The 20,649-nt window shown below is 41.6% G+C and overlaps 1 protein-coding gene across 4 annotated transcripts in view; it reads left to right on the top strand.

The window, feature by feature from the left end:
- The window catches only part of AKAP13 (A-kinase anchoring protein 13), a 325,968-nt gene that overhangs the window by 145,843 nt on the left and 159,476 nt on the right, over positions 1 to 20,649 (top strand). For all 4 annotated transcript variants that reach the window (XM_084642499.1, XM_084642498.1, XM_084642496.1 and 1 more), the window contains exon 7: positions 6,866 to 7,049. In XM_084642499.1, coding sequence (XP_084498625.1) covers positions 6,866 to 7,049 — 184 coding nt within the window. The remainder of the gene's footprint in view (positions 1 to 6,865; positions 7,050 to 20,649) is intronic.

Here is a 20,649-nt window from a genome sequence, read left to right as displayed (position 1 = left end):
TATGCAAGTTAATCCTTGAGTGAAATATCAATAAAAAAAGAGATTCCCTTCTTAAATTTCTTCTAAATAATATTGTGAAAAATCTTTGCACATATAGACGGTTTTCTTTCCATTCTAATGGGTAGTAAACTAATGACAGAGATCCAACCCTACGGTTAAAGTCTGAAAAGTAGGGATATTTTGCATACTGTCTTCTTTCAAGGTGGTACATTCAGTAGTACCTTCAATAATTTCGTAAAACTTCTGGAGATTCCTGGTGGCTACTGACAGCACTGAGACAAGGTAACTCCTCACTGAGAGGATAAGGAGAAATCATTCTGAGAGCCAGACAATTCTCCTCTTTATAAACTACAGAACACTGGGCCCTGGTTGTGGACTGCTGACTCAAAGCCTGTACTTATTTGACAAAACACTTGAACCTGTTTTAACTTTAGGCACATGCTTTAAGTCCCAAGAATTTGTATCACTTTTCAGGAACTCTGCATGATAAACATTCATCTGCAATATTTTCTTAAGAGAAATGCACAGACTGATGCTGTGAGATAGCCAGGAAGGAAGGGAAAGTCTAGAACAAGATACTTTAACTCGTATTCATTCTGTGCATCATCTGAAATTATCCAAATAATTTGTTTGACTAGATTTGCATTAAGCTTTTGATAACCAAGCATACAAAATCACCAGTATATGACTCCTAGATCACATAAGTGCATAATGCAACATTAGTGTCAGAGTGGCAAGGTGATACCCCTTTGAAAGCTTTTGTTTTTAAATACTAGAGGGAAAGAAAATTCAGAAGAGACAGAGTATGAAGATATGGGGAAAAGAGAGAGAGGAATATTACAAGGCTAGAATAATGAGAATCATTTAGAAGCAACTGACCTTTGTCCAAGTGCATAAAAGAGGTGTGGTTAATATGACCAGCAAGATACATTTTTATTGGACTTGCTGAGTCAATCATCTATGTGAATGTACTCAAAGTAAAGCTCTAATAAAAGGTTACCAGATTTAAATGTCCTTTGTTGGATTACGCAAAAACAAACACTTTGAATATAGCTATTTCCAGAATAGATTATACCCGTTGCTGTATGAATGGCATTGTCCTGATAAGAATAAATTCAGCCATCAATAGAAATTAAAAGGAGATAATATGCAAACACAGTGCACTTCTCTGTACTGTTACATTTGCATCAGCAAAGTATGTGCTGGTGGCATTGCCTGATTCGAAGCAAGAAGCAATCATGTGGATTAGGGGTAGAAATTGGGATGGGAATTGATGGGCTGAAATCATCCTAACCTTATTCCCACAAAAAAGGAAGGGGTTTTACTGAGATGTTTGTCTTGACTGTGCCTGTACAATCCTTTCTCAGGCTGAGACAAGAGAAGTCTTTCTGATGATACCACTACACAACAGAAGACAGAATATGTGGCAGCAGTAAAACAGACGTGGGTATTGGCTGAAAGGGGCGGTGGGCTTTCTGGATCAGCGGTCATTGTTCATATTGTAATTGGGTTCTTTCAGGTTCAGAGGCTTAAATCTATACATCTTCCACATGTTTTGATAGTTTCCCTTGACCCCTTTCTGTGGAGTAGCTACCAGTAATGCTTGAGCTTTAACTACAGACTTCCATATTCATGTGCAGTCAGCTCCCTCACATTCACCTCCTGTTGTATGTTGCAGTAAAGTAACTGTGTGGAATACATCATCTTTCCTGTGCCAACAGCATAGCATTCAGGGTGGTAGCCGTGTTAGTCTGTATCAGCAAAAACAGCGAGGAGTCCTTGTGGCACCTTAGAGACTAACAAATTTATTTGGGCATAAGCATTGTGCACATGATCTTATCATTTCACTGCAACTAAAAAACAGTGAGAACCTGGATAGTGAGGGAAAACCTTTTTCAGAACAAAATGCAAGATATCTTCAGCAATGGGAGGAGAAAAGGGGACTGGATAATTGCAAGCAAAATAAAATTATTTTTTGTACAGGGTGGTCTCTGCCCTCTAGTCCATCCATCCCAAATCTACTGTTCAATAAAAGATTCTGTGACAGATATCAAAGCCACTCTCTGTTCCCTTTAAAAGAAGTAGGAATTGAGGCATTTCAGTCCCCTACATTCCTTTGAAAATCACAGTTTATAAGATTAAAAAAATGACCAACAAATCAGTTATTTTCAGCTGAGTTGGTGTTTCATCTCTCAACACTTTAATGCACAATGTCCGTCTGTCTTGACCCTCCTCTTCTAACGTTGCCGGTTCAGGTGGTTATCTGGGACTTACTGATCTGTGACAATAACATGTTTCCATTTCCTTGTCCGACTGACCTGTGAGGTTTGAGCGGAGTGAGAGGGCAGTTTCCCACAGAGGGAGGGGTGCAGGGATGGAAGCCAGATTTGATGGGGAGTTCCACAATCACTCACTCTGTACCTCTTCATGGGAAGTTTTTTTTTTTTGTTTTTTTTTTAGCTCCTTTCAATCAAGGTCATTAAAAATGAAGCCCCTGGCTCAGGGAACATTGTGTATGTTCTCAGATCTGTCATATTCAAGCATTTTCTTCCTCAGTGGCTTTTTGTTACTGGTTAAAAGCACCTTAAACCTTAATCCTGTCAGTTAACAAAGTGAGATGACAGTTCTCTGTGGAAAGTTGATCCTTAGTTATCCAGTTAAACTGCCTGCTTATTTATCTGCCACAACTGCCAAAAACAACCCTCTCCCCAAAAAAACAAACAAACAAAAAAAACCCCACACTCTAAAATCTTGCATTCCTTGCCAGCTGGATTAAAGTGCTCTTTCATTATGGGGCACTAATCATATGTTTTAAACCTTGCCTATTACTAGGAGACATAGAAGGAACAAAATAGCCTTGACCTCCCACTATTGCATGTACTTTATTTCTGTAATTCTCTAATTGCAAAGGGCTTTGTGTTACCACTTTATGGGATGCCTGGTGATTCTGAAGACCGCTGCTAAATTTCTGCTTTCAGCCATTTATGGAAAACAGCTACAGCTAATCCATGCTAAAGGTTGTGTAACTCTTCCACGCTTGGGATGGGCGTTTTGCACCATGCCAACCTGTTCAAACAAACCTCTGCCTGAATTTCTAAAGTCCAGCGCCCTAAGATTCCCCTGTTGCTAGGCAAAAAAAAAAAAAGGGGTGGGGTGGTAGAAATAGCTTCATTTCTTTGCCTTCCTCCTTTTTCCCCATTCCTCACAAGGTCTGATGCAAACGGGCTATAAACTTGCTTTGAGCAGCTGTCACAGTGACAGATGCTTTTTTATTTTGGAAAGTTAATCCAGTTCATAGATGGTGCATCCCTTTTTAACACTAGCCATGTAAGTTCTGTATCGTCTATCGCTGAAAATGTGTTCAGCTAAGACTCCTGTCCTGAGCACTCATGGTTGTTGTGTGTACAGTACGGTGTCTGGTTTCAGAGTAACAGCCGTGTTAGTCTGTATTCGCAAAAAGAAAAGGAGTACTTGTGGCACCTTAGAGACTAACCAATTTATTAGAGCATAAGCTTTCGTGAGCTACAGCTCACTTCCTCAGAAGTGAGCTGTAGCTCACGAAAGCTTATGCTCTAATAAATTGGTTAGTCTCTAAGGTGCCACAAGTACTCCTTTTCTTAGTACGGTGTCTGTTGGCTGCCGTCATTCCTGCTTGTCTCTGTTAGGGTGGTTTGATGCCAGTTCACACGGTAGTCAGATCCTCAGGGCCTGAGGCTGGATGGTGAGGGTTTTTTTTCTGTTTAATGTGCTCGACATGGCAAGTGCCATCTCTTCTGGTAGAAGACTGCACTCTCTCATGTTGGTACTCAGAGGCATTAGTGTAGCATATATGGATCCTTGCATGTAAGGGTAGTATCCAAACACAGGAAACAGAAGAGCTTGGATTTGTGTATGTGTCTTGCTGCTTGGAAGACTGTTTGTATTGTAATAAGTTGGGTACAATTTTCAAAAAAGACTTAAGCATAGAAGAAGTCTGTCATTTTTAAAAATGGGACTTGGGATCATAAATCACTGAGGTGCTTTTGAAAATTTTTCCCATTTAAAAAAAAAATGATAGAAACTGTCTTGGGAGAAGTAGCATAGATGCCCCAATTCAGTACAGGAATAAGCTATGCTCATATCATTTTATACCACTGAAACTGCATCCACGATAGGAGGGTTGATTTGCTTTATTATACTAGTGCAGTTAAAGTGGTACAATATTTATGTGTAGACAAGCCCCTAGGAAGGTCATTTTTGAATCTACGGTCATTTTTGAATCTACTGTTCTCGCTGGAAAAGTTCCTTCACAGCAACTTTTCTACGGTCTCCTCAGGCCCCATTTCCCTTCCCATACAGTTGGCCATCTTTTTGTCCTGACTTATTAAGTTTGTAATGACCTCTGATCAGATATCTTGTCTTCTCATTCGTCTATAAAGTGCCATGCTGTAGCATATTCTACTAATGTCCCTGTCTTCGGTCTTTCCCTGGCTACAGATATTGTCTCTGAGCAAGCTCGGTTACGTTCTTCCTCTAATCAGCTGGCACCACCATTCACACATGCTCATATATTCAGGAGGGTGTAATTTTCCTTTATGCTAAACAGGAGCGGGCTGGGATTGGGGTGGTGTGTAGTGGGTGTGTGCAGGGGAGGGAGAAAGCAGGTTGCCAAAGCCCTAATTCGAAGTTGTATGGTAGACTGTGCCAGGAAGCTTTTGGTACTTGAATACAGATTAGGCTTTGCAGGAGCTGAGCCAGCCAAGAAGCTCAGCAAAAGCTAGATGGCAAAAAGCAGAGAAATCGCTGTTTTAGTTTTGGTTTTTTTGTTTTGTTTTGTTTTGTTTTTTGACTAAACGCCCTTAAAACCCATCTGAACAAAGGAATTAGCAGTTTGTACTGTGGCATCCTTCAAAAATGTGCTTGAGAGAAATTACCTGATTAAATCTTAGAAGCATTATGCACTCACATTGTAACCTGATCTATTAGTTTGGTTGTCGACTGAATTAATAAGGCTATACATTTTTACTTCAATATTCAGGGTGTTTCACTGAATCTATTCACTCGTTTGGTTTACTGCAGTATATAGGGTGCCTTTTAAAGCTATACCAGTCAATGCTGAAATCCTTTGTTAATTTTCAAGAACAAATCTTTAGGTGTTTTTTTTTTTAACCTCTTCTTGCAGATTTTAAAATCCAAATGACCATGTTCTGGGTACAGATCTCACAAATGCTTTGATCTCCAAATACAATATTTCACAGTGCATCTGGAGCTCATTTCTGGTTGTTGCTGTTCAGAGCAAGGTTCTAGGGCTTCAGTTCTTTGAATAAGGATTTATTTTTCAGAGATGAAAGCTTAGACACAGTGATTTTTTAAAAATCAAATTATAAGACCATGGTTGTTAAATGTAAAAGGCGGGGAAGGAGTGCACCCATCTGACAAATGCTGCTGCTCAAAATTATACAGTTTCTATGTAATGCTGTGTCTGCTGACATGGGCACTGTAAAAGCTGGTCTAACGCTTAATCAAATTAGAAAAAGAAAGTCCTCACTTTTTGCTTTCTTTGAGAAAGTGTAGACGGTCCCCTTTTTATACCTGCTCCAGATTTATGCCTTCAGTTTAGCATTTTCGCTGTGCCCAGGGAGGAATCTGTGTCATTAAACACCAAATTTGGCAGTGCCAAAAAATTGATTCAGTCTTATGTGGGAGAAAAGTATCAGCAAGTACAGACAAACACAGCCTACTTGAACTTACTGATCTTCTATTTAGAGGTAGTTAAATACTCTAGATATCAAGCCTGTCTAGGAACTGCACCTTTTCTCATTAGCTTCTGCAGTAGGTCTGATCCTAAGAGGTCGTGAGCACTCACAACTTCAATTAAATTTACTGGGGCCCTGCCAAATTCATGGTCCATTTTGGTCAATTTCACAGTCGTGGGAATTTAAAAATCGTAAATGTCATGATTTCAGCTGATTAAATCTGACATTTCAGGGTGTTGTAATTGTCGGGGTCCTGACCCAAAAAGGAGTTGTGGGTGGGTTGCAAAGTTATTGTAGAGGGGGTTGCAGTTCTGCTTCCCTTACTTTTGTGCTGCTGCTGGCGGCGGCGCTGCCTTCAGAGCTGGGCAGCTGGAGCGCGGCAACTGCTGGCCGGGAGCCCGGCTCTGCAAGCAGAGTCCCCACCAGGGGCAGCGCAGAAGTAAGGAGGACCTGGTACGGCATCGTCGCCCTTAATACTTCACTGCTGCCTGCAGAGCTGGGCCCTCAGTAAGCAGCCACCACGCTCCGAAGGCAGCCGTGCACGAGCAAGGGTGGCATGGTACGGTGCTGCCACCCTTACTTCTGCGCCGCCTTCAGGGTGGGGCGCCCGGCCAGCAGCTGTCGCTCTCCGGCCACCCCCCTTTGAAGACAGCGCAGAAGTAAGGGTGGCAATACTGTGACCACCCTAAAATAACCTTGCAACACCCCTGCAATTCCTTTTTGGGTCAGGACCCCCAATTTGAGAAATGATGGTCTCCCCCATAAATTCTGTATAGTATAGGGTAAAAGCACACAAAAGACCAGATTTCGCAGGGGGAGACCAGATTTCATGGTCTGTGAGGCCTTTTTCATGGCCGTGAATTTGGTAGGGCCCTACACTGTGGTGATCCGCTCATTCTGAGGTGCCAGCCTCTCCTGAATGTGAACAGCCAGCCTTCGCATATGTTTTTCCAGGTGCTTCAGTGTTTAGGTTGCTTGGCTTTTTGGCTCTGAGAGACTGCAAGTTTTTGCCAACCATTGTACTGTATTTTGCATCAGTGTGGCTCAGCTCCAGTAGCTGGGATGTGGGGAAGTGGCATTCATCTAATCCATATTCTGCACATTTCATTTTCTTTTTTCTTTCTTCCCAGAGAGTAGCCCCCGGGAGACGTTGTTGCATTTTGCAGTGAGGCTGGGCCTTCTGAGGTTGACATGGTTTCTGCTACAGCAGCCAGGTGGAAGAGGAGCTCTTTGTATCCACAACAACGAAGGGGCCACACCTGTGAGCTTGGCATTGGAGCGGGGCTATCAGAAGCTGCATCAGCTTTTGACAGAGTAAGAATAATTTTTCTAAGTTCCTGTGTTGTCTTTCCATCCCCTGCAGCATCCTTGCCTGTATTGTGCAGTTATTTGAATAACACAAATCCAAATACTGTTCTTTGTAATTAGGTGCAGTTTTTGTTGTTCACTCTTTATTTTTGCCTTTGTTGCTGGAAAGGGTTGGGCAGGACCTCAAGGTTTATGGGAAATGCAATAGTCATGTTATAGTCTCATTTCTGTTTTTGTTGCACAGTCTTCTGTTTACAGCTGTCACGTCATTTTTTGTAACAGTAGTTAGAGTTAAACCTTAAGCAAATACAAGTGAAGAAATTTTTCCTTGCACAAGTGCCAGATCCCCCAATGGAAAGCTGATATTGGGAGTTTGGGTGAGGTTTTTTGTTTTTCTTTCTATTAAATAATATTCTCTACCAGTTTTTGCTTAAAATAAGCCATGCTGATCCTATAGAATAAAATATGAACATTTATGGAAAAGATATATAGCCCTGAAAGTCTGGGTTGAAATTAACTTGTGTGTTTAAAAACAAAATGAGAGGTGTGTGAAGACATACTGACTAGTCCCAAGTGACCAATCATGTATGCGTTTTCACATTATTTTCTTTATTGAAGTGCTTTACAAGAATGTTTTGGAGGACTAGAAGTTATTTTTGATAACAGTATATTGAGAGATCTAGTTTTGAAAGCCAAGGCTGATGACACTTATTTAATCTGTTTGATTTGAGTGGAATGTTTGTCAAAGCAGGAGAAAAAGTTTTAACCAGTTGCACACTTAATCTATATTGGTATCCATTTTTACTGTCATTTTGTCATTGTATCTTGTCATCTCAAGCTCTTCGTCATTAACTTTCCTTTTCTACTCTGAATTTTTAGGTTTCAGAGTAACAGCCGTGTTAGTCTGTATTCACAAAAAGAAAAGGAGGACTTGTGGCACCTTAGAAACTAACCAATTTATTTGAGCATAAGCTTTTGTGAGCTACAGCTCACTTCATTGGATGCATTGGTGTTTTGTTGTTTTAGGAAATGGGGGAGAATAATTCTCGAAGCTGAAAATCAGTCTTTTGCTAAATGTTGCTGAAGTCGTTGAATTTAATCTTCCATCTCACAAGTTTCAAAATTGTCTATCAACATCATGTTAAAGTGGGGGGGGGGGAAAGAAGCTCTGTATTAAGCTTTCATTTAATACCCATCATCTGGGAATAATATGGAGGCATGGGTGGGCGTTACACCTGCTTTCCCAAGTGATCTTTTGATATATGAATCATTCTGTGACAATGTTCAATCCCCATAATACTCTGATACCCACACACCTCCTGTCTGTATACTGCATTAAAGTTGGAATCAATGGATCAATCCTATAATAAGGTGAAACTCTCCTAGGTGTTTAGATGGTTAGCAACATAACAAGGTAGTCAAGAAAGACAGGATGCAGTCAAGAAAATTACATCAGTCGAAACTTGATTGTATAGCTTCCAGCAAGTACTGTAAATATTATTATTACCCAAATAAGAATAGAGCTGATAGTTTAGTAAAAATGGGGAAATAAAGCTGTTACAACAGCTGCGCAGTGTACTTGAGGAATATTTCACAATTGGTTCAAGTACTGGAGTGTCAGATCTCTGTTGTAGTGAAAACTAAAAGTTCTGAGTCTTTGAATTTCTGGCAGTATCCCTCTAGTGTTACTGTTTTTCTCTGGAATCGACTCTGACCTAAGACAAGAGGCTTTGTGATGGCCTTGTAGTTCACCTGTGAAAATAAAAGACCAAATTCCAGTTATGCTACCAATATGACTGAGTTCCTGTTATCCATACTATTTCCTCAAAACATTATTTAGCTTCAGCAACAAGATACAGAATCCCCCTCTTAGCCTGACTAGTGAGGACATGACGTGTGGATATATTATTATTTATGCTATCGTAGTGCCTACAAACCTTAGTCGTGGACCAGGACCCCCTTGTGTTAAAACAAATAATACAAAAAAGTCAGACCCTGCCCCAAAGAAAATTAAGGCTCTGTGTAAATGAAGGGATTAGTTTGCACTGAGTTGACACTGGTTGGCATGCAATATGTGAGCCATACTAATAACATGCACACAGGAGAGCTGTGCCCTTTTCAGTTTGTATCATTGGGTAAGTCTACACATCCCTGGTCAGTAAGCCTTTGAGCCCAGGTCAACAGATTTGGGCTCATGTTACTGTGATAAAAATAGCCGTGTAGATGTGACTTGGGCTCTGAAGTCTGGAGACAGGGATAGGCTTCAGAGTCCAAGCTCCACCCCCAGAATCTGCACAGGTATTTTTAGTGAGGTAGCATGAGTCCCATCAGCCTGAGTTTGTTGACCTGGGCTTGAAGACTCACTACCGCTTGTTGTGTACACATATCCATTGGGTACATGGCGTGGGCTTGACATGTACTAAGTGTGTTGTATGCTTAGAGGTTATCCCATGGTCCTTTTTGCTTTGCTGCTGAGCTGTGTGTGTTCTTGGATTTTTCTCACTGCATGTTGTGGGATGCTTAGCGGAAGCCAGTGGAATTCTGGGACGTGGTCAAATTTAAAAAAAATCCCATGAGTCCTTTCTCTCTCTCCCTTGATTCCTACCTGTTTATGAAAAAGGCTTTTCCTTTTTAAGCTGTTGCAGTTCTTCATGAAAACAGCCTTAACATTTTCTTCCTTATAACTCCTGGAGAGTTGTTGCTTTCTTATGTTAACTGGTCCCTGCATCATCTCTATCTTAATATGAGAGGTGTGATCACAGTTTCTTCAAGAGTGAAAGACAGAATTGGATTAGAACAGACAGCAAACTAAAATGAAGTGGGATCTTACTGGGGGTGTGATGAATAAGTCATAAATCACCCCTGTGCGCCTTTGTTTTATCTATAAATAAGGTTTGCAAAATAAACCTTGCCTCTCTCCTAGTGAAAATGGAATAATCTATTGCCTGAGGCAGTGATATGTTCCAAAACATCCCATCAGGATCCTCCGTTACTGGAGCTCATCCACATTTGCTAAGTATCTATCTATTTATTAGACATTTTAAATGCATCTCTCTAACTTGCAGGGTAATATCCAGTGACCAAATAATGATCCATCCCCTTCTGAAAACAGCTAGGAAAATAGGCTGGCCTTGAAAGCCAGCTGTCTCTTAGAGCGGTGGTGGGAGCGAATTCCAGATTCGAGGTCCCTTCACTGAGAATGGTTTGCCAATAGCCCTTTCATGTTTAATTCTGGCCCTACTGTGAGCTTGAGAGCCTCAGCTAACCTCAATGCCCATGTGATCATGCAAAGGGAGAGATGACCTCTAAAGGAATGTGCTTTGCAGTATGGGTAAACAAGCACACTAGCTTTGCTCAGCCTAGTGCGCTAAAATAGCAGTGTGTATGTGGTGGCACAGGCAGCTCCTGGAGCTAGCTGCTGGAGTATGAACCTGCCTAAACCCCGGGGTATGTAGGCGGGTGGCTAGCTCAAGCAGCTGACTGTGCCACCATAGCCATATTGCTGTTTTTAGCATGCTAGCTCGAGCACAGCTAGCCTGTGTTTGTCTACCCATGCTGGGAGACATGTTCCCAGTTGCTGTGTAGATTATACCCTAAGAGCCAGCTCACTCTGGAACATAGGGGTCTCCTGCTTCCTGGCAGTAACTTGGCTGTGTAAGAGGACAGCTGCATTTTGCACTAGCAGATGTTTCCAAATAGAATGCAGTGTAGTAATCCAGGCTATCAGGTCCATGTTCTTCATTGCTTTGTGAAGCAGGTAGAGGAGGAGATTCCAAGGACTAGCTGATATTCAGTTTGCCAGTTGACTGACACCCCTCCACACGCGCGCACACACACACACACACACACACACACACTCACACCCCATCGCCATTGTTGGGGGCAAGGGGGAAAATTGGGGAAGAAAATATATAAACATGTTTAAAAATTAACAGGTGAGATTGTGAATGGCAAAGACTAGAGCAAGGGGAAGATCACTCAGGCCACTTTGCAGGACTTCTCATTGTATCATCTCCACTTCCTCTTATTGTCCTTGAATGTGTTCGGGAATGCTGCACATTGTTGATGATTATTTTTAAAATCTGACATACTGTTGTGTGTATGTGTCTATAAACAACCTAACAATGCCGCCTTCATAATCTGAATTGCTTCTTAGTAGCCTAAATCTTTTAGTCTAATGACCGAAAAGTGCAAAAATCTTCAGTGAGCTACACATGTGGAATCTTTCAGCAGCTAATCCTGAGTGTGGCACCATAAAAAAAGAAGTAGGTGAGAAGGATGAAAAGAACCACAAGGAATACACCCCTTTTTTTTTGTCCTGTCTGGCTCTTATTTTTGGACACTTATGAGAGAAAGGAGAGATTCAAAGCTTAAGCAGTCACTAATTTCTCCTAGAAACCTTTTGATTTTCATTTGAGTCAGTTCTGCGTCTGTGCAGTTATCACTGTCTGGTGGGTTTCTAAGGGATCATAGGGAGAGTATTACCCTTCCTTAAAATATTCTGATAATAGCCAGGTGCCTCAGCATGTGAAGATGTAAATCAGTGCACAGAGAAGCAGGACAAAGTGTGGTTCTTGTCAGAAAATTGATGTAATTTCCAAGTTCATACTGACCGAGACCCAACTAACATAAAAGAAAAAAAAATCTCACGGATAACAAGATGTTTTGTGAGCATTTTGCAATCCTTGATCTAAAATACGTAAGTGATGAGGTCTGTGCTGTTGTCCCAATGAGATGCTTTCAGTAGTGCCTCTGAGATGGGTACTTTTCTATGTATCTGTCACTTTAGGCACTTGAGTACACACTTAATTTTAAATACATGAGTAATCCCATTCCTATTTAGCAAAGGATTTAAGTGTGGGTTTAAAGATAGGCATGTGTTTAAATACTTTGCTGAATAAGGGCTTTAACTGTGGTCAGAGTAGAAGCTGAAGACTTTCTCTTCCCCTCTCTCATCTCCAAATATTATAATAACAATAACAAAAATGAGGATAAGTCACTTGACATTTTCATTTATTTTCATGGCTAGGTAGTTTTATTTAACTTAACCTATTCCTAGCAGGAAAGTTGCCTACTATGTAAATGCACTCCCAGAATCACCACTTATACGCATGTACTGATGTAAGTACCTGGCTTCATATCAGCTCCAGGTTTTTGGCTGTTGTATGTAAGCCGGTGCTTCTTCTCTGACAGTCTGAAATATCTTTGCCTATGTGCTTGTCCTCAGCTGGATTTGAACTGATAACTTATAGATGAAAGGTGACATGTCCTCCTAAGGTTGCCTCTTATTGACCCTTCAACTAGGAGGAATGATGGTGGCAGAGTGAGATGCATAAATGTTAAGCACATGGACAGGAGTGTGCAAAGCATCTCAATTGCCAATGGCCAAGAGCAACCATAATTGGAAAAGAGTGGGGGTTGCTTTGAGACTCATGCCCTTCTCCAAAGCTCATGAAATGCTTCCTCCTTCTGATAAGAATATCAAATTTCTTTCCCTCCCAGCGTTGTCTTCTTTCACTAGATGACAACTGATTTCCTTTTCCTCTCCTAAAGTTTTCTCAGTAGATTTGATATTACAGGGACACTGTCCAGTTTAAAAAAATACTAAAAATGAGTTGTCTCTTTGTATTAATATCACCTTATATTATTAAATTTAAAAATATTAAAATCTAATATGCTTTTAATGGTGTTGGAGTTATTCTGGATGAAACCATGCAGAGGCATTTGGTAGAGTTTACCATCATGTCAGACGGACTGATGAGTATTAAACTGAGCTGACGTAACTGTCCATATAGTAAGTGGATATGCACTAGAGTTAGGAGAGGATCAAAAGGTAAAAGTGGAGTTTATGGATCAGTTGTTGTGCCTTACTGGAAACATACCACCCAATGAGAAGTTAATTATCAAGCAGATCTAAGTACACATGTTATAATTTGCAAAGACTGGGTATGAAACAGTCCATGGAAGGCACGACATTGGAACCGAAAACTCCATTGGAAATGGCCATACAGACTTGTCTAGTGATTGCTAACACCAGAAGCAACCTCATAAGGTGTACAAGTGGCAGACACAAGTCCCAAATTGATTTCTTTTTGACAAGAAGCAGCAATAGCTCATGAATAATCAATTGTAAGGTAATACCTGGCAAGAGCATTATAAACCAACACAGACTTATTATGGACTTCAGAATGCAGAGACCTCAGAAACATCTAAACTGCTGGGCACTGGAAAAGCTGAAGTGGTGGAAACTTAAAGATAGGAATGAAAAAAATCTTTGAAGAAGAAGTAATGTATATGCTTCCAGACTACACATAGGGATGTGTGGAAAATAACTGGTACAAACTAAAGTTAATATTGCTGGATGTGGCACAAGGAGTCCTAGGAGTGATGAAATCAGTGCCGAAAAGGATAAGGAGGAACACTGGGTGATGGAATCATCAAAAGAAAGAATCCATTGAAAAGAAAAAGGTAACCTTTAAAAAAACAGTAGGCCAGTGGCTTGAACAGTGATAATAGGGCGTATATGAAGGCAAAAAAGGAAGCTAAAAGGCGTGTTATGACAAACAAAATTTAGGCCAGTGACAAACTGTATAACTGACAAGGAGGAGATGAGGAAGAAAAGACCATCTGCAAACTCATTAAGTCGAGAGAAAATGATGAGGGATGTGAACCAGTTTGTGTATTATTAGAAACGGACATGGTATATTGCAAACAAATGCTGAATCAATCAGTAAAGTCTGGGGTGATTATTTTGAAAGAGTGATTAATGAAGAGAACCCAAGAGAGGAACTAAGAACACATAAGCCAAACTTGGGCATGAAAAATTACACGCAGGATGAAGAGGTTTGGGAGGCACATAGGAGAATGAAAAAGGAGAAAGCTGGGCCAGAAGAAGTACTGGTGGATGGGCTGGAGTCATTGGGAAGGGGAGGTGTCCTATATTTTACAAGTCTGTTGAACTATATTCTTAAGAAAGAGGAAAATATCTAATGAAAGGCTTAAAAGCTTCATGGTGCCCATTTTTAAACATAAAGGAGATATTACACTGTATTTCCTATTATCACTCAATTCAGCTGACATCACATGCTATGAAGATATGGGAGAAGATTATTGAAAAGTATTTGCATGGAACAGTTGAAATTTGGAACGGTCAATATGGACTTAGGCCAGGAAGAAGTAAAATTGATGCCATATTTGCTCTACAAATCCTCATGGAGAAGTTCAGCAAAAAGAGATGGCAACTGGGCATAGTCTTTGTGGACTTGGAGAAGGTGTATGATCATGTACCAAGGTAATTAGCGTTTGCGATGGGCAGGTGTGCTAGACGGATATATCCATTTTATCTGGGTTAGGTATGATGGCTTGACTACTGTGTCAAAACCAAACGGGGCTATGCAGAGAATTTCCAGTAAATGTTGTCCTGCACCAGGAGTCAGCGGTTTTTGTCTACAGGTGTCTGAGATGCGCTCAGTGAGAGTGTACAGAGGAAGACACCTTGGCACACCCTGTTTGTTGATGGCCAGTGGCATGCGCAAAACATTGTGAGACTCTGCAGGTACCAATCTGGAACATTGGCAGCACAGTTTTGAGTCGGCAGTGCTTGGAGTGAATGTTGGTAAGATCGAGGCTATGCTGACTGCGGGAGGAGGACCCACCCCCAAAAGATATTACGGGCAGAGAGCTTAGAAGAGTGAAAAAATTTAAATACATCGGATCAGTGGTTGCTGACAATGGTGTCCTCCTGAGTGATGCTCGGCATTGTACCAAAGCTACTTGATGCAAATGGTAGGCGCTGACCCCAGTTCTCCTTTATAAAAAGATGGCAATAAAGTTAAAGGCTAGAGTGCATAAAACTGTAATTTGACCCCTCCTAACGTATGGGACAGAGACTTGACCTTCCACAAGAAAATAAATCAGTATGTTCCCCAATATGAAGATGTTGGGATGGTCAAATGGTTGGACACTTTGTGAGACAGAAAGAAATGAGATTGTGAGGGGCCTAATGCAGGTTGCCCCAATTGAAAACAAAGTTGAGGGAGACTAGGCTACATTGTTAGGGACACAGCTAGTGAAGACCTGAGAGTTATATTGGTAGGCTGGCCTTTGCAATGGGTGGATGGAAGACATTCAAGGGGGAGACAAAAGGCTCGGTACATGAGCTGGGCATTACTGGACCTTAGAGAGACCAATTGCATGACAGCCAAGCGTACTATCATGAGTTATGGCAAGAAAGAATAAGAATATACTTCTAACCCTTTTTGCTGTTTGTGTCCTATTTTGGACTTCATTCAGCTTGGGCAGACTGATCTGATCAGTCTAACTTTTATTCATAGTTTTTCTTCCTAGACAGTGACGCTTTCTGGGTCTTGTGCCCTAATACAATGCTGTAGTATTTGTGTTTGCAACACTACAGAGCATTTTTTTTTAAAAGGTGCAATTTAAAAAAGTGGAGTCATGGAAACATTTGTATATGATCAGAAGTTTAAAAAAAAACAAAAAAATCATCATCATTATCATTATTTGGGCTTGAGTCTCCTCTGTCTCATATCTTTTATCTGAAGCAGAGCTCTGTGTGGCTAAAAAGCTTCTCTCTCACCAACAGAAATTGGCCTAATAAAAGATACTACCTCACCCATCTTGTCTCTCTTGTATCTTTTGCTGTCATTTACACCTATGAAAAGTGAGTGCAGAGTGGTCATATAACACTGCTAAATCAGGATAGTAGCATTTTATGGTATTTTGCACTCAGTTTGCACAGGTGTATATGATGACACAAGGTGCAAAACAGTGGAGAATATGTCGAAAGGCTTTTACAAACTTGAATTTTCGGCTTAATTTGACCTGGAAATGCCCCTTTAATAAATTTGTGAGCGTTTAGGTGCTTATTTCTATAGTAGCAGTATTGATGGTGTCCTCATACCTCTGTAATTGTAGGGGATGGCTGGCTTTGCCATTGTGACACACAGAATGTAGAGGCTACACAGACAGTGGTTAATAGGGGTATTAATTTCATTGTTATCCAGAAGAGATAGAATGACTCATTAATTAGGCAGATAGCTTGAATCCACAGAATGTTCAGCGTCAGAAAGTAACACTTATAAATATTTTTATGAAAATACTGTTTGCAAGAGGCACCAGGTTGACAAAGCTGGAACATGACATCTCCTTTGTCACAGCCCTAACCTAGTGGGAGTGTGGTCTCTATGGCCCATTCATTCTTCAGTATTTCTGCTGAGCATGCTAATGAGGGCTAATTATAGGAAATTATTTTTGTGAGGTGTGTAGCTGTCTGCTAGAAACTTGATGAAGAATACTAGCTCATTCCATACAGGTCACTGAAGGTCTTTCATCTGGGAAATTCTTTTTTGTCCCTACTAGACTGGGCTGATTCAGAGTAACCATTTTAAAGCATTCACATTGAGGGAGGCATCACGAGGATTGTAAGAAAACTGCGGGAAATTATGTCCCTTTCATGTTCCCCCATGGTTGCACCCAAACCTTCCCTCTCCCCAAACTTCAAGTCTACTCCTCCCCCTGAACCTCTATGTTTGCAACTAACATAGCACCTCAGCTTCTCAGCATTTCTTCCAGTTAATGGATAAACATTCCTTCAAACCCAGTTATGGCTCAGAAACTATCCTGTTAAAATGTAATATACAACAGACGAAACCTGGTGTCCTATCAAGTAGCCCATATTCACTTGTGTCCTGTTGGATAGATATAGCCCCTTGAATGCCCACTCTAGCTCAGCTGCTTAATGGCTTTGATTGCCACTCTCTCTTTCAATTTTCATATTGTACTAGAATTTATATAGGCTATGATAGTGCTTTCCATGTTGTTCCATTTATTGTGCAAAACTTCCTTATTTTAAGCTGGTAACACTGTTACCTATTACCCTGTGAATATTTATCTGTTACAGAGTTAATAAGGTTTTTTGGGGGTTGTGGGTAGAATAACTTAGCAATAGGCATTCCAGTGCACCATCAAAGTTGTTCTGCATAAGATTCCATTTAGTCCAGCAAAAGGGTTCCTTGGAGATAGAAAACAAGTTTGTAACAGGTTCTTAACCAACATACAAGAAGAGCAGTTCTTCTTTGAGTGCTTGCTCATGTCCATTCCATATTAGGTGTGTGTGCTCGCCACATGCACCGGTGCCAAAAGTTTTTTTCTCAGCAGTATCCGTAGGGGACCGGCTCTGGCATCCCCTGGAGCAGCGCACATATGCCATGGTATGAGGGGCACCGCCAGCTCCCTCAGTTCCTTCTTGCCACCAGTGACGGTGCTGGAAACGTCTGCTGCTTCGGCTAGCATTGTCTCGTTCTCTGTTCCTAGAACTTGTAGTATAGTTTTAGTTACCCTTAGTAGTAGTACTTGAACTTCTCGTAGTCTCGAATGGGACTCAGCCAGGGGACAGGGCGTGCCCCAGTCCCCAGGCTTTAAGCCCTGCGATCGCTGCAAATGGCCTGTGCCCATCAGCCATCCACATAACTGCTGCCTATGGTGCTTACGTGAGGGGCACATAAGTAACAGGTGTTTGTATCTGCAAGTCTTTCAAACCTAAGATGAAGAAGGTGTGCAATATCCTTTTAAAAGCACTTCTAATGAAGTTGACACTCACTCTGGCACCGGAGCAGTGGTCCGACTCCACACCGAGCACCTTGGCCGGTATAGGTCTCCCTCTACAGCTCCAATCAAGAAGTCAAAAAAAGACTGTGAGGGGAAGATCTCTTACCTCCCTCAAGGGAAAGGAGAGGGCTGGGGACAAGCAAGAGTAAGAATAAGATCCTCCTATATCAGATATAGTCAAAGGGGTGGCTTGCAAGCAAAATGCAGCCTTCCATAGAGTTCTAACATAGCCGGTAGTCATGCTCATGTTCATTGTGTAGGTGTGTCCTGCAGAGACAACATTTCTCGTTATGCAATGCTCATCTTGACCAGAGAAACCTTTGTTTGGCTACAGGTAGAACATTGCATGCCGAAGTAGTTTCCGTTGGCCACACCTGTGTATTAAAGATGAGGTTGGGTGAATCTGCTCCATTTTATCCTAAATACATGCAGCTCCCAGACTTACCCTAATTTTCCAGTGAGACCATCAGCTATGCAAAATTCGGCCATCCCTTTTCTTCACTAATTGCCTGTAATAGGCTGTTTCGGTTCCTTAAGTATGAGTGGTACAGTATTGGATCTCTAGAGGTGAATGCCAAGAGGCACCAATCTTTTTGAATTCAAGATAGTTGGTATGAATATAAAACAAAAGGAAGAATTAATTTAATTCTTATGGCAATTATGTCTTATGGAATTTATAGTATGTGAACTGTTTTGCTTGGAAGTATATATCATATCAGTGTTGCGGTTTTGATTTCTTATTTTACAGCCCGCATTGAAGCCTGAAAAATACTTCGTTTAAAAGAGTGTAGTCCCTTTGTGGGAAGAAGTATAATTTGAATTGCACTGAGAATAATTTTGCTCACTATCTGAGGATATGAAAGTCTGTGAACATTTTATTAAAGAAGGGATGCAAATTAAACCACCTTTCTGAGAGGAATTTTATATTGTCTGGTATTTGATCAGTGGTCTGAACGTTTCCCAGATTACAGTGTAAGGCATTTTGAAACCATGTGTTTAACATTTCACCTTTTACTGGGGAGCAGTGGTTACACAATCCAGAATTATTAGTGTCCTAATCTTCTAGCCTGCTGCTATTCACTTCCATATGCAGTATGGTAAGGAATTAGTCACTATTACGCAAGTAAACTTTTAACTCTTTCTTGCCACCTCGGAAAGCATTCAGACTAGCGAGTAGTCCATAACATATTCTGAGGGCACTAACAAATGTATTTGCTGCTGCTTTCCTACATATTTCTGGAGGCACCTAAAATGTGAATCTCTCTCTCTCTCTCTCTCACACACATATACACAAACTCTCACATACCCATATCCATACCCACACAGAGTCGGGTGTGGTAGTTGGTGAAAAGTTAATCACCTGAGCATGTTGCATTGGGTCCCTTAACCCATACAACTTCTATATACAAAGAATAGTAAATATGGCAGGCGACCAGCTTGGCTTAATGGTGAAATCCTAGCGGATCTTAAACATAAAAAAGAAGCTTACAAGAAGTGGAAGGTTGGACATATGACCAGGGAAGAGTATAAAAATATTGCTCGGGCATGTAGGAATGATATCAGGAGGGCCAAATCGCATCTGGAGCTGCAGCTAGCAAGAGATGTCAAGAGTAACAAGAAGGGTTTCTTCAGGTATGTTGGCAACAAGAAGAAAGCCAAGGAAAGTGTGGGCCTCTTACTGAATGAGGGAGGCAACCTAGTGACAGAGGATGTGGAAAAAGCTAATGTACTCAATGCTTTTTTTGCCTCTGTTTTCACTAACAAGGTCAGCTCCCAGACTGCTCCGCTGGGCATAACCAAATGGGGAAGAGATGGCCAGCCCTCTGTGGAGATAGAGGTGGTTAGGGACTATTTAGAAAAGCTGGACGTGCACAAGTCCATGGGGCCGGACGAGTTGCATCCGAGAGTGCTGACGGAATTGGCGGCTGTGATTGCAGAGCCATTGGCCATTATCTTTGAAAACTTGTGGCGAACCGGGGAAGTCCCGGATGACTGGAAAAAGGCTAATGTAGTGCCAATCTTTAAAAAAGGGAAGAAGGAGGATCCTGGGAACTACAGGCCAGTCAGCCTCACCTCAGTCCCTGGAAAAATCATGGAGCAGGTCCTCAAAGAATCAATCCTGAAGCACTTAGATGAGAGGAAAGTGATCAGGAACAGTCAGCATGGATTCACCAAGGGAAGGTCATGCCTGACTAATCTAATCGCCTTTTATGATGAGATTACTGGTTCTGTGGATGAAGGGAAAGCAGTGAATGTATTGTTTCTTGACTTTAGCAAAGCTTTTGACACGGTCTCCCACAGTATTCTTGTCAGCAAGTTAAGGAAGTATGGGCTGGATGAATGCACTATAAGGTGGGTAGAAAGCTGGCTAGATTGTCGGGCTCAACGGGTAGTGATCAATGGCTCCATGTCTAGTTGGCAGCCGGTATCAAGTGGAGTGCCCCAAGGGTCGGTCCTGGGGCCGGTTTTGTTCAATATCTTCATAAATGATCTGGAGGATGGTGTGGATTGCACTCTCAGCAAATTTGCGGATGATACTAAACTGGGAGGAGTGGTAGATACGCTGGAGGGGAGGGATAGGATACAGAAGGACCTAGACAAATTGGAGGATTGGGCCAAAAGAAATCTGATGAGGTTCAATAAGGATAAGTGCAGGGTCCTGCACTTAGGATGGAAGAATCCAATGCACCGCTACAGACTAGGGACCGAATGGCTAGGCAGCAGTTCTGCGGAAAAGGACCTAGGGGTGACAGTGGACGAGAAGCTGGATATGAGTCAGCAGTGTGCCCTTGTTGCCAAGAAGGCCAATGGCATTTTGGGATGTATAAGTAGGGGCATAGCGAGCAGATCGAGGGATGTGATCGTTCCCCTCTATTCGACATTGGTGAGGCCTCATCTGGAGTACTGTGTCCAGTTTTGGACCCCACACTTCAAGAAGGATGTGGATAAATTGGAGAGAGTCCAGCGAAGGGCAACAAAA

The sequence above is a fragment of the Lepidochelys olivacea genome, assembly GCF_965140295.1.
Source record: "Lepidochelys olivacea isolate rLepOli2 genome assembly, chromosome: 10".
Taxonomy (NCBI): Eukaryota; Metazoa; Chordata; order Testudines; family Cheloniidae; genus Lepidochelys; species Lepidochelys olivacea.
This window is presented reverse-complemented; position numbering and strand designations above follow the sequence as displayed.